Raw genomic sequence first — 13999 nt, 5'->3', positions numbered from 1 at the left:
GAATCAAAGCGCTCTCTAAGGACCACTGGCCGGCTCAAGGGATGGGGAGAAAGGAAAGGAGAAACAGGATCCTTCTATTGGCTTCTGGTTGTCACATGGCAACAAGAGGTCCCCGGGCCTGTTATTGGATGCGTGTGTCACGTGATCGGGGAGGTCGGGTGTTACTCGGCTTTCCTGAGACACAGGGGAAGAGAGGAAGAAGCCTCTTATGGACTGGCTTAGATCCCGAGGAGGGAGGCGAGCCCCGAGGAACGGGAGCATTCTATTGGTTGTTCTGGTATCACATGGCTATAGGGCAGTCACATGAGAATGGGGGTAGGGTGAAGCGAGGTGGGGGGGGTCGGAGCGAGTTTCCGGGACCGGAAACAGTTCGCCTGCCGATTTTGCCTGCTGCGGTGGCGGCAGCGCGGCCGGTGGGAGCCTGCGGGCCGCGGTCGCGGGTCATGTGACGAGAAAGAGCTCCTGTTGGACGCCGATCCTCTAGATCTGAGCTCCCGGAGCCGGCCCCGGCCATGGGGTGCTGCTATAGCAGTGACAACGAGGACTCGGACCAGGTGCGACCACAGTGGGGGGACGCCAGTCCCCGAGCGATTCTGGGGGTGGCCAGGGAGAGGGGAGCGGATTCATGGGAGGCCTTGAGGGTGAGGTGCTGGACCGAAGCTGGCAAGGGTCTTGCAGAGCTAGAGGAGCTGAAGGAAAAGTCTGGGAACGGTCCTGAGAAGTTGGGGGTGGGGGCGTGTAGAACTGTAACTGAAAGAGGAGGCCTTGGGGAGTAGAGACTAGGGTCTGAGGGAAGAGGCTTCTGGGGGGGTTTGGAGGGATGTTGAACCTAGGAGGTGGGGCAGTGCATCCCCTAGAAGAGATATAGCCGAGGGAAGAAGGGAGTAATAACTGATGTGTATTTAAGTTTATAAATCTCCTTATTACTGAGTGTGGGGGGAAAAGGTTTAAGGGACTGGGGAGGAGGATTAAGCTCTGGAGGATTGTGGGAACTGAAAGGGATCCCATTGGTCCTGGAGGGAAGTGGGGGGACGCTTGGAAGGAGAAGCAGAGTGGAGAATTGGGGAGATGGACTTGGGTTCCATAAGGGCTAGGAGATGTGGAGGGGGAAAATCAAAGAAGACAGAATAGAGATGGAGACCCTGGGTGGATTTGTTTGGAGAGATGGAGGCCTGGAGGAAGGGAAAGAAAGAGAAACTAGAGATGAGGTCTCTAGGGCTGAAAAGAAGGGGAATGCCACAACTATAAATTGTGAAATGTTAGAAAGAAGAAAAGGAAGTAAATGGAAGAAGAGGGAACAGTGAAGTTGGGAAGTGGGGTTAAGAACCTGAGAGATTGGAGTTATGAGGAGAGAGGCTTCTGGGTGAAGGGATTAGGTCAGGAGAGCTTGCTAGAGTATAAGAAGAGGAGATTGGTGTGGGAAAGGGATTGAACTCCTGCTAGGTGGTACTTTCCCAAGCTTCACCTTTTCTGTAGTAATAATAATAGTTCCATTTATATCATCTTTCACTTACATTGTCCTATTTTGTCATAACAACTCAGAGAGATTGGGAAAACCAGTAAATAGGCCATCAGGAGACCTAACCTCCTATTCCTATTTATCTCTGCCTCATATCTAAAAGTATTTTATGACCTCCAGGCCTTCTATCCCTTAGTGTTTTCTAGGTTCTCCCTTTGGGTTCATTTTCTTCTCTTCCCAACTTGACCCTCAACCAGTACAACTATACACTTGTCTTTTTCTTTGGAATCCCTTGCCCTTTTGTCCTCCTCACAACCTCATGTGTTGCCAAACCCTAACACTGGATTATCTTTACCATCTGTCTTTTCTGCTCTTACTTAACCCCTTGCTGAACCTCACTGATCTCAGCTAGGTTGTCACTCTTTTCATTGTTGTTCAGTTGTGTTTTAGTCCTGTCCGACTCCCCGTGACCCCTTTTGGGATTTTCTTGGCAAAGACACTGGAGTAGTTTGCCATTTCCTTCTCTAGCTCATTTGACAGATGAGGAAACTGAGGCAGATAGGGTTAAGTGATTTGCCCAGGGTCACACAGCTAGTGTATGAGGCTGGATTTGAACTCGGTCTTCCTGACTCCAGGCCCAGTGTTTTATTCACTTCACCACCTAGCTGCACTTGGGGCTGTCATTACTGCAAAGCAATCTTTTACTCTTAATAGACTTTTTATCACACTTCCTACAGTGGCTGTTCCAGACTTTTTTTTTCTCTTCTTCAGGCCTCCTAAGTCATTCCCTCCCTCTCAGCAGAGGATCTCCACATCCTACTCTACTGAGAAAACAGATCATTCACTGTAAATTTCCTCTTCCCTATTCTGCATTTCAAAACCCCTTGTTTATCCTCTCACCCCACACTCATTTTTTTTTTTTTGCTCCTTTGCTGCTGTCCCTAATGAATCTCCTAAGCTTTTGGAATCCCTAAGCACAAGTTGGTCTTGTGCCCTTGATTCCATCCTTTTTTCCTCTGACAGATAGCCCCCTTAATCATCCCATCTCTAAGTCTCAATCTCATCTTATCACTTGTCTCTTTCCCTACTGCCTACAAACATGCCCACATCCTTAAAAAAACCTTCCACACCCTTAAAAAACCTTCACTCAACTCTGCTATCATCTCATGTTATAATTCTCCTCCCCTCCTCAGCTAAATCTCTAGTAGAAGCAATGTGTAATAATTATCTTGCCTTCTCTCATTTCACAAGTCCCTTTAACGTGGCTTCTAACCTCATCATTTTACTAAAACCTTTCAGAACTTCCCAATGATAAGGACTTCATAATTGCCAAGTCTTATGTCTTTTTCTCAGTCATCCTTCTTGACCCATTTCGATTGCTCACTCCTGGATATTCTTTCTTCCTTGCATTTTCCAGACACTAATCTCTCATGCTGTCTTCTCACCCATAAGCGCCTTTGCTGAATCATACATGTCCCAACCTCTGTGTTGTGAGTTGACACTGAAAGCTCTGTTTTTTGCCTTTACCCTCATATATTCTCTCTCAGGTATTCCTATCAGCTCCCAGGAATGGATTCAATGAACTGGCACATCTCTAGTCAGATGACTTCCAGATCTCTATATCCAGCCCTAGTCTCTCTCTTCAGGGCCAGTTTCTCATCCCTAACTGTCAATTAAACATTTTCAACTGGATATTCCTAGGCATCTTAAGTTCAGCATTCAACTCATTGCATTTACTTCTCCATTCCCCCATCCCTCAAACCCCCTACTTCCTGATATCCCTGTTTGTGTCCACAGTATCTACTCCATACCTCCCATCACCCAAGGGTGCAAACCTCAAGGTCTTCCTTAACTCTCCCTCACCCTACCATATCCAATTCATTACCAAGTCTTGTTAATTCTACCTTCACATCTTTCCCATTTGTTTCTTTCTTTCTGCTCATATTACAATCACCTTAACATACTAATCTCAATCAAATGTAAGTTTGATTGAAGGAACTGTTTTATTTCAAAATTTGTATCCCCAGCACCTAGCACAGCACTTGACACATAGGAGACCCTTAATAATGCTTGTTGAATGAATAGAGCTGCTAAGTGACAGAACCGAAACTATTACTCAGGTCTCCTGATTTTTAAGCCAGTGTCATATCCACCACAGAAGCATTCAAATATGATTTTAATGTCTCCCTCCACAGAAGGGGATTAGTATATAAAGAATTTTATGAATCAAATAGAGGTTGAGGGATAGGGAGTTGGGAAGTTGATATAGGAGCGAAGCAAAGGAATGTAGGAGCAGAGAAAGTGAATTTAGGGGGACAGGAATCTGGAGGGAAGTGGAAACCAAAAGGGTTGTTTCATTCAACATGGGAAACTGTGCTCTGTGTCTTGGAGAAGGACTGGACAGAGGGAGTAGCCTAGGGCTGAGGTCTGTGACCAAGGAAGATGAGTCCTAAAGGTAAACAGAGGCTTGAAGGATATACACTGACCCAGGGTATGGAAGATGTGGGGTCTGAGACTTGTGAGAAGATAGAGAAGACCTGGAGAGCTGAGGCATGCATGAAGCAGAAGGTCTCAAGTCTTGGATTCTGATATTTCTTTCCCTGACCTTTCAAGAATTAGCTCCCCAGCCAAAGTACAGAGGATTTTCACCTCATCAGGAGCACACAGCTAGTTATACTATATTTCTGCATTCATAGGATCATAGATTTAGATTTGGAAAGAATATTTCTTCACAGAGGTACTGGAGTAGTTTGCCATTTTCTTCTCCAGCTGATTTTACAGATGAGACTGTTAAGTGACTTGCCCAGAGTCATACAGCCAGTAAATGTGAGAATTACTTTGAACTCAGGAAGATGAGTCTTCCTGACTCCAGGCCCAACCCTCTATCCGCTGTGCCACCTAGCTGCCTGTTATTATTAAAATAAGCTTGCCTTATTTTACAGATGAGGAAGTTGATTGACTTGACCAGGTTCATACAAGTCTAAGAGCCAGGCAAGTTTTGAACCTATGTCCTGTGATTCCAGAGCCAATGCTCTTCCACTATTTTATGCTGCTTTCTCCAACAGATGTGAAGTAGAAAGGGCAACAGCTTATGTGGGTAAATTGAAGCCAGGCAAGACTTACTTTCCTCAGAATGTTCCTAATGATCCTGACCAGGCCTGACCTTAAGTAAATGTGGACCTTCCTGGGAGGCTCTGCTGTCCTTATTCTTAGCTGCTCATCACTTGTCTCAGGGGTTGATTCTAGAGCATTCTCTCAAGTAAGGTTTAGTGTAACTTGGTTTTGATCATTCTTTTCCCCTGGACATTGCCAGTCATGGGAAATTTGATCCTTCCTGTGGCAGCCTGTTTCATTGAAGACGTTATATTGTGACTTCCTTTGATTTGGTCCTATTGCCTTTTGAGGCCATTTAGAACAAATCTACAGAGTTCTGTAGATTTGGTAAGGGTAATTATGTGCCCTTTGACTCTTCCCTCGTCCTGGTTCTCAGGTGGAGAGAAATCAGGGCGGAGGTCAGCATGACTCTCACCTCCCCTATCCTGAATGCAGCTTAAGCAAGGAAGCATTAACTTTTGTCATGCTGGCATTGCTGCCTGACATTGAGTTTGTAGTCACCTAAATTTTTTCATGTAAACTGATGCCAATCTAAATCTCTCCCTATCTTGTAAGGATTTTTTTTTTGTGCTTGTTTTGTATCTATGTGCAGTTCTTCATCCCATCTGCCTTCTGGAGCCCCAGGAATGTTCTTTTCTTTTTTTCCTAGGACCAAGGAAATCCTGTCTAAATCAGATTCTGAGGGAACTCTAATAATTTCCAGATCCATTGAGTTCTACCTATCTGACCAGTCCTGGTGGCTTGAAGCTTCTAGTCTCTTTTGTCCTTGTTATATCCTTCCATTGTTGCTACTACTACCATTAATTAAACAAAGAAATACTTATTTAGTTATTAACCTGCTTGCTCTGTGTAGAACACCTGAGCATGGCATTCTTTACTTGAGGAACCATGGAGTTTAGATAACATTTCCTATCCTTATGGAGACTATTAGTCTAAAGTGTATGTGGGGGGGAGTTGGGGGGGGGGTGAGAACACAAATACAGACAGCTAATTCACAATAAGCGCACCCAGGAGTGCTCTGTGAGGTCCAATGAAGATCTCTCCCTTTGGGCATTATCTCTTTCCTCATCCTTATCCCTTAAGCCAGAATTGAGTATTACTTATGAGGTAAAGAGTGAAGTTGTTTGGTTAGAAGGGCACTATCAGTCAACAAATATTTATTCAACACTGGGCCAAATGCTGGGGATACAGTTGTTGCTGTCAAGGAGCTTCCAGTCTATGTGAGGAGACAAGCAAACAACCCTCTACAAAATCAATTTCTTCTCTCCTCTCTCTCTCTCTCTCTCTCTCTCTGTCTTTATTTCTCTCTCTCAGAAAGGCACTAAGATTAAGGAGCACTGGGAAAATATTGGGAATATTGAGATACCATCAGGCTTTGAATGCCTTCATTCTTGATATAGAGAATTGCACTTATGATATAAATGTCATTTGAACAAGCATAGGAGAGACCTAATTCACATAGACACTTTCCCAGCATTTTATCAATGACAGATTCCAAAAGTCTGAAAGTTTGGAACAAGGATGATAATGGGGGCCTGCAGTAATCAGCCCATAGCTAGAGTTTTGTGTTCAGTTCTGGGTGCTAATTTTTAAGAACATTTATGAAGTGTGTCTGGAGTTGGGTAATCAGGTAGTGATCACCATGCCATATGCAGAATGGCTGAAGAAACCAGGAATATTCAGCCTGGAGAAGACTTAAGGGGACACATGATTTGGGGCAGAGAGAACATGCTTGTTCTATGTTCTCAAGGATCCTGTCCTCACCAGGGCCAGTGGCTCTGGAGCCTTTGGGCCTGCTGGAGAAGTACTTTTTAGGGTGATGTTTGACCGGCTGATTGGTATAGATGCCTTGAATCCTCACTTAAAATAATTGATGGTATTATCTAGTGAGGCCTCTCTGAGGTATGCCTGAGCTCTATTAGCATGGCCTTTACCAGTCAGTCAGTGAACATTTATTATCCATCTACTATGTTCCAAGCACTGTGCTAAGTGCTGGAGATATAAAGAAAAGCAAAAGACAGACTCTGCCCCCAAGGAGCTCACAATCTAATGGGGGAAGACTACACATAAAAGGAAGGGGAGGAGGGTACCCAGCCCTGGGGTATGATGAATTCCACAGTGGCTGGCCGGGCCACCCTCCTCTCAGAAGAGTGCTTTGCTCTTATCAGAGGGCAGAGAGGGCCCAAGGTATGGGGTACTGATGAGTGAGTTCCAGGTTGATGTGTTCTTGCAGCATGAGGAGGTTCCTGGGAGCACCATGAAGTTGAGAGAAGTGCAGCTGGGTGAGGATGACCTGTCACACGGAGGCAATCACAACAGCTTCCTTACTATCCCCTTGCTTTAGATCTCTCTAGTCCATCTTCCATCAGCTACAAGAAACTACTAAGGACATCTCTCTCACTGCATTAAAACCTTCAGTGCCTGCTTATAGGATCACAAGATTGGATTTGCAAAGAACATCAGGAATGCTTAGTAAAATTAATGTTGTACTGGGTTCATATCCTGATTCTAACATTTAATTGGTATGTGACAAGGCAAGCTTCTGATCCTCTCTCTTTATCCTCATCTTTAAAATGGGGATGAATATCTGCACTACCTATCTCACAGGGTTGTTTTGGCGAAAGCACTTTTAAAATGTAAAGTCGTTATTATTTTGTTTATACCCACCCCCTTGATAAATGAGGGAACTGAGTTGCAGAGAGAGGAAGTATAACTGAGCTTTGATTCATGAAATCCAAACTGCTCAGGCAGTGATTCAAGGAATCTTTTCCCGTTAGCTCCAGCCTTTTCCTCAGTTTTTAAATTTAGAACTGAAAGGGTCCTGAGAGGTCATCTAATCCAACCTTACCTTTTAGATGAGAAAACTAAGGCCTGAAAAGGTATGAATTAACTGGCTCAGCTCACATACGTAATAGTAAGTAGCAGGGCTGAGATTACAAAGTTGAGTTCTTACTGCTTTGAGCCAGCCTGATCCTCTCTAATGTCTTTGGCCATCCAAATATGTCTTCAGTGGCCCTACCTCTGGGCTATCTGCCTATGCTATGTGTGCTTCTGACCTGGAGTGCCTCACCTCTATCTATTTGAATCCTACTCTCTCCTTTAAGTCCCAGCTTAAATTCCTGTAGAGGCCTTTCTTTACTACTCCAGTGTACAGTAAAGTCCTTTAATGCTTAACCAAATCCTATCTCATCCTGTTCTCTAAATTGAATTTAAAAAAAAAAAACAACAACAAACCTTTAGTTTCATGGATTTCAAATCAACAAGCATTTATTAAGCACCTGCTATGTGACAGACACTGTGCTAAGTGCTGAGGATACAAAGAAAGGCAAAAAAGAGTGCCTGCTTCTAAGGAGCTCACAATCTAATGAGGGAGGCAACATGCAAACCATTATTATGTACATACTAGATATCTACAGGATCAATGGGAGATAATCTCAGAGGGAAGGCACTAGTACTAAGGGTGATTGGGAAAGGCTTCTTACAGGCAGATTTTAGCAGAAACATGAAGGAATCCAGGGAAACCAAGAGGTGATGAGGAGGGAGAGAATTTGAGGCATTGGGGGGGGACATCCACTGAAAATACATGGTATACAGAGCTGCATCCAGTGTCACTGGGTCTCAGAATATATGGAAGGGAGTAAATTATAAGACAAGAAAGAGAAGAAGAGGTCAGGTAATAAAGGGCTCTAAAAGTCAGATAAGGGATTTTATATTTGATTCTGGAGATAATAGAGAGCCACTAGAACTGATTGAATAGGAGAGTGACATGGACGTGCACTTCCTTAAGATCAGTTTGACAGCAGAGTGGAGAGTGGACTGAGTGGGGAGAGATTTGAGGCAGGGAGACCCACCAGAAGGCTTTGCAGTAGTCTTGGATTGAGGTAAGGGCCTACATCAGGATGGTGGCAGTGTCAGAGGAGAGAAGGGAGTGTATTAGAAAGGTAGGCAGGCTTTGGCAGCAGATTGGATATGGGGGTAAGAGTGAGGAATCAAAGATGATACTTGGGTTCGAACTTGAGGGCCTGGGAGGATGATGATATCCTTGATAGTGACAGGGAAGTTAGCAAGAGGGGAGACTTTGCGAGGAAAGAAAATGAGTTCAGTTTTTGATATGTTGAGTTTAAGGTGTCTAAAGGAAATTCATTTGGAGAAGTGAGACTGGAGGTCTGAGAACTGTCTGCATGAAGATTATAATTGAATCCATGGGAGCTGATGAGATAACCTATAGTATAGAAGGAGAAAAGGACTCAAGACAGAGCTTTGGGGGATACCCATGATCATCAGGTGTGACTTGAATGAATATCCAGCAAAGGAGGCAGAAAAGGATTGGTCAGACAAGTAGAAGGAAAAACAGGAGAGAATAGTATCACAAAAAAAAAATTAGAAGAGTATGTAGGAGAAGAAGGTGATCCACAGTGTCTAAGGTTGCAGAAAGGTCAAGAAGTATAAGGACTGAGAAGAGGACATTAGCTTTGGCAATTAAAAAATTGTTGGTAACTTTGGAGAGAACTCATTCAGTTGAATGATGAAGTAGGAATATAGACTGCAGTCAAGAGAGTGAGAGAAAAGGAAGTGGAGATACTAATTGTACATGGCCTTCTCAAGGAGTGTCCACAAAAGGGAAGTAATAGGATGATCCGGGGCCACAATCAAGTGAGTTTTTTGAGGTTGGGGGAGACATGGGTGTGTTAGGAGGCAATAGAGAAGGAGTCAGTAGACTGTAGACAGTAGTCAGTATCAGTGAGAGAGTGGGATCATGGAAGGGGTGATACTGTACTGAAGGTGAGATGGAATAAGGTCACTTGTGCCTATAGAAGGGTTGGCTTTGGCAGGGAGAATGGCCATGTCTTCATATGAGACAAGTGTGGGGAAGGCATCTGAGTGATGTGAAATGAGGTGGAGGGGAGAAGAGGAAGCTCTTGGTAAATGACTTTTTTTTTTTAATTACTAGTGAAATGTGAGGTGAGCTTGGAGGGATGAGAAAATTTGGGAAAACTGACTCTAGTGAGTTAGATAGTGAATTGATTTGGGAGATAGAAAAGGATTGCCTTGTAGCACTGAGGACCCAAATAAGATTATGCAGTATCAATTTGTAGTGGACTCAGCATGGTTTTGTGGCAGTGGATAGTGGGAGTAATCCAGGGCTGAGGCTTGAGGACAAGATCAGTGACAGGATAATAGGCAAGGGACTGGAGGAAGAGTGTAGAGTTGACCTGGTTTACTAAGGGGTCAAGGTGTCGAAGGGAAGAGTGTAGCTAATGCAGGAGTGATGGCCTGGGAAAGAACTAAGGGATAGAAGGATTGGAGGTAATATAGTGAGGATGAAGAACAGAGTTGTAGCTTACAAGGCAGGGGTAGAGGTGGAATGTTGTCACGGATTATGATTAGAAAAATCTATGTGCCTTGGCTCCGAGTGGACTGTGGTTCTGCCTCATTTTATAGGTGAGGAAACAGGGAGAGAAAGGGAAGGGATTGAACTAACGTCATGGGAGAGGGAAAGGATTAACTCATGTCATGTAGTGTCCTACAGAGGGATGGGCTCAATTTGTATATTCTTTTTCATGGTTTGATGGCCAGAGTTCTTAGAATCAAAGAATTACAGAGCTATAAGGAACCTTAGAGTTCATCTCCTCCAACTTTCACCTGAATAGGAATCCCCAACAAATGATCTAGGTTCTATTTGAATTTCTCCAGTGACAGAGAACTCACAACCTCATGAACTCATTCTGCATTTATTATGAAACAAATTACTCTATTTTTGGACAGCCCTTATTGTTAGGAAATTTTTCCTTATATGAAGCCAGTCTCCCTTTGCAATTTCTACCCACCAGTCCTAGTTATGCATTCTGTATCTAAGCAGAACCTTGCTTCCTCTTTCCTATTGCTAATTTCCTAATCCTTCAGTATAGATAAGGAGATAAAGCATTTATTAACCACTCTAGGCCAGAATGTGTTGTGAGCTGGGGATACAAGTACATGCAATGAAGACAGTCCCTAACCTTAAGGAGCTTACAATCTAATGGGGAAGAACAACAGGGAAGGGAAATGGCATTAAGAATGTGGCAATATGTCAGGAGGGGCCAAGGGGGTCCATAGGGGAGTGGGTGTTGGCCAGGAGTGCAGGTGGGGGTAGGGGGTGTGTGTGGAGAGAAACCATGACAGCTGTCTTCAAATATCTGAAGGGCTGTTATGTAGAAGAGGGATTAGACATCTTGTGTTTGTCTCCAGAGGGCAGATCTAGGAGCAGTGGGAGGAGCTGCTTGAGGAAAATTTCTTAACTTCCTCACAGCATTGGCCCAATGGGCAGCCTGAGGAAAGAGTCACTGGAGTCCTTGAAGTAGAAGCTTGGTGATCACTCATCCGGGCTGTTGTAGAGGGATCTGTTCGCCTTCCAGCTTGGAGATCGAGAGAGGTCTAGCTCAGATTGGGGGTATCACAGCCAAGTGGAATTTGGGGGTAAGGAGAAATTGAGGCATTTTGCGTGCCTCATGTCCAATCTGTTGCTGACCCTCTTTTCCATTTAGGATCGGGAGGAACGGAAGCTACTTCTGGACCCCAGCAGTCCCCCAACCAAGACCCTAAATGGAGCAGAACCCAACTACCACAGCCTGCCTGCAGCCCGTACAGATGAGCAGGCCTTGCTGTCTTCTATCCTTGCCAAGACAGCCAGGTCAGAGTGGAAGGAGCTGTGTCTGCTCCAGCCCCCTTTACCTGTAGGATAAGGAATATCATCCTCACTCTGTGCTCAACTCAATGGAACCCTTCTCTGACCCCCACATTTTGCATCTCACAGAATAACTTGTTTTCTCCTCCTCCTAGTGCGCGCGCACACACACACACACACACACACACTCACACACAGAGAGTAGCATACCTATTCTATACCTATACCCTTTACTGGTCTGTGTACTGATTGAGGGCAAGTCTTTTTCAAACATCTTCTGAGCTGAGTACTTAGTTAAGGGTCCTTTAGGCTTCAGTTCTGCCCTGGTGGAGGCTCTAGAGCAGGGCTTCTTAACCATTTTTGGTGTCATGGAACACACTGGCAATGTGGTAAAGCCTATAGATACCTCAGAATAATTTTTAAAAATATATTCATAATTAAAGGAAATGTCAAATTTCAGTTAGAGGTTAGTGAATGATGGTTATTTTTTTTTTTCACATCCAAGTTCTCAGACCCACTGAAATCTATCCCTGGACCCCAGGTTGAGAACCCTTGTTCCAGAACCTAAGGAATCCCCTGGGGGAGGTGTGGGAGAGGAAGTTAGATCCCTGTCCCTTGTTCCAGAACCTAAGGAATCCCCTGGGGGAGGTGTGGGAGAGGAAGTTAGATCCCTGTCCCTATCTCCCACCCAGGCTAGAGGAATCTCGTCAGTGTGATGGAGGTCTTTCCAGTTCTTTGCCACCTTGCTTTGACTGATGCAGGAATAAATTATGGTGAATTGTTGGATTCCATGTAAAGACTCCAGGATCTTCTCATCCATTTTTAGTCAGTCTTTCTGAAGTCTCAGTTATGTTTTTCCCCAGCAACATCATTGATGTATCGGCAGCAGATTCCCAGGGCATGGAGCAACATGAGTACATGGACCGAGCAAGACAATACAGGTGAGGGGAATAGGGAGAAGGTAATGGCAGCTTCCTTTCTAGTCTCTCTGTCCTCTCTGCCCCAGGCTCTGAAACCTCTGACTCATTAGCTTTGTAGTCTTCAGATAATTGAGTGAGTCAGTTAATCTGAGCCCTTACTTGTAAAATTAGGGGGTTAGACTAGATATCTGCCAAGTTCCTTCTAAGTCTTTGAAAATGAATTACCTGTTTGTTCCTCCCACCACCCTGGGAATGGAAACAGGTCAAAAGAAAGTTAAGGTTTTCGTAAGGTCATCGAGTGAGAATGGAAGGAACACTGACTGGTCTGCTAAACTCCAGGGCAGGAGCTAGATTTACCCCATTTCCCGATTGTGGAAGAATGTGATGAGGAATACAGAGGACCTATACCTTCTCTCGTTCTCCTCCCCTATAGTACCCGCCTGGCTGTCCTGAGCAGTAGCTTGACTCACTGGAAGAAGCTGCCACCACTGCCATCACTCACCAGCCAGCCCCACCAAGTGCTTGCCAGTGACCCTGTCCCCTTTGCAGATTTACAGCAGGTGAGGCCATGTCTTTCGCTTTTTTCTTCCCTGACCTAGGCCAGCCCAATTCTTGCCTTGCCATTAATTCCACCCAAGGTGATTACCCTTTTCCCTTTCTGCTTATCCAGGCTGTTCCAATTTCCTGGGCACATGGTTAACAGTTTTAGGTGTTATTAGAGTAGGGTTTGTTTCCTTCTGGGAGTTCTCTTTCTTGGCAGCCCTTGGGAGGTGGGTGGAGAGAAGAGAAGGGGATAGTACCAGCCATGAGGGGAAGACAAATGGCTGAAAGAGGGATATCATGAGCCCCCTCCCCTCTTTGTATTTTATTTTATTATTTCTTTTTTGGAAACACCCCTGTCCCAGTGTTTTTCTCATGTGTTTTACATTCTTTTATTCACTACTCTACCGGACAGTATTTGTCTGTATTTTTGTAACTGCCTTTTTCTTGTAACTTTAGGTCTCCAGAATAGCTGCTTATGCCTATAGTGCACTTTCTCAGATCCGGGTCGACGCAAAAGAGGAGTTGGTCGTGCAGTTTGGGGTCCCGTGAGGACAATTTCTGGAGATCTCTCCCTTGTTCCCGCCTTCCTTTCCCCTTATTTCTTCCTGCTTGTACAGAAACCTAACTTGCTACTAATCACAGAGGAGAAACTACCACAGGAGTCCAGAGGTGTTTGGGAGCCTCACGTTGACACACAATGAGTTCCCAAGAAGCCTTTGTGCCATGTGGCCCTGGCTGAATACTTTGTGGGGAAGATCTATGATGGTTTTGCCACTTGGGGGGTGGGGGGGAGGCAGAGCTAGAGGAGTGGGAAGATAGGAACTTGGATTTGAATTATTATTTCATGATTGGGGGTGGTGGGTAGGAAGAGATTTGGCTTCCTTGAGATCACCCTTCTGTGTTGGGGCTTGAACTGATATTAAGGGACTAAGAACTAAACTGGTTGTTTCTATTTCTCACACCCAGTTTTTACATGTTTGATCCTTTAATTTTATTTGTTTTGGTTTGCCACCCTCCATAAAGGACATCTATCCATCCTGGCTCCAGCCCTTTTGTCCTTGTCCTTACCCTGCCAACCTCCCACTTCTTGTACAGCTTTAAGTTAACTAGATACCTTTGCAGGGATAACAGCAGGAGGGGCTCAAAGGGGCAGAATGATCTCCAACTGAGCTCTTAACATTCTTTGGCCTTTGAAAAGGGTTACCATCAGAAAGATTGCAGGTAAAGTACGAGGAGGGTTTCTAGGTATCTGTTGATCAAGTTTTAGGCTTCTGGATAGCAAGGTGGGATACAGGCCAG

The 13999-nt window shown here is 44.7% G+C and overlaps 1 protein-coding gene across 1 annotated transcript; it reads left to right on the top strand.

Annotated features, from left to right (window-relative positions):
* The first annotated feature begins 386 nt into the window (after positions 1 to 386).
* Positions 387 to 13741, top strand: LAMTOR1 (late endosomal/lysosomal adaptor, MAPK and MTOR activator 1). The gene is made up of 5 exons (XM_027866276.1): positions 387 to 554; positions 11098 to 11243; positions 12101 to 12178; positions 12591 to 12717; positions 13157 to 13741. Exons 1-5 carry the CDS (start codon positions 513 to 515, stop codon positions 13247 to 13249), a joined length of 486 nt encoding a protein of 161 aa, XP_027722077.1. The 5' UTR covers positions 387 to 512; the 3' UTR covers positions 13250 to 13741.
* The last annotated feature ends 258 nt before the right edge of the window (positions 13742 to 13999 follow it).

Source organism: Vombatus ursinus, unplaced genomic scaffold (genome assembly GCF_900497805.2).
Source record: "Vombatus ursinus unplaced genomic scaffold, bare-nosed wombat genome assembly UNPS02014780.1, whole genome shotgun sequence".
NCBI lineage: Eukaryota > Metazoa > Chordata > Mammalia > Diprotodontia > Vombatidae > Vombatus > Vombatus ursinus.
This window is presented reverse-complemented; position numbering and strand designations above follow the sequence as displayed.

Bases quoted from the DNA above. Each gene is read 5' to 3' on its own strand.
- LAMTOR1 (XM_027866276.1), top strand. From the start codon at position 513: ATGGGGTGCTGCTATAGCAGTGACAACGAGGACTCGGACCAG. The intron at 11,244-12,100 runs GTCAGAGTGGAA...GTTTTTCCCCAG, and splicing joins ATCCTTGCCAAGACAGCCAG to CAACATCATTGATGTATCGG. The intron at 12,718-13,156 runs GTGAGGCCATGT...TTGTAACTTTAG, and splicing joins CCTTTGCAGATTTACAGCAG to GTCTCCAGAATAGCTGCTTA.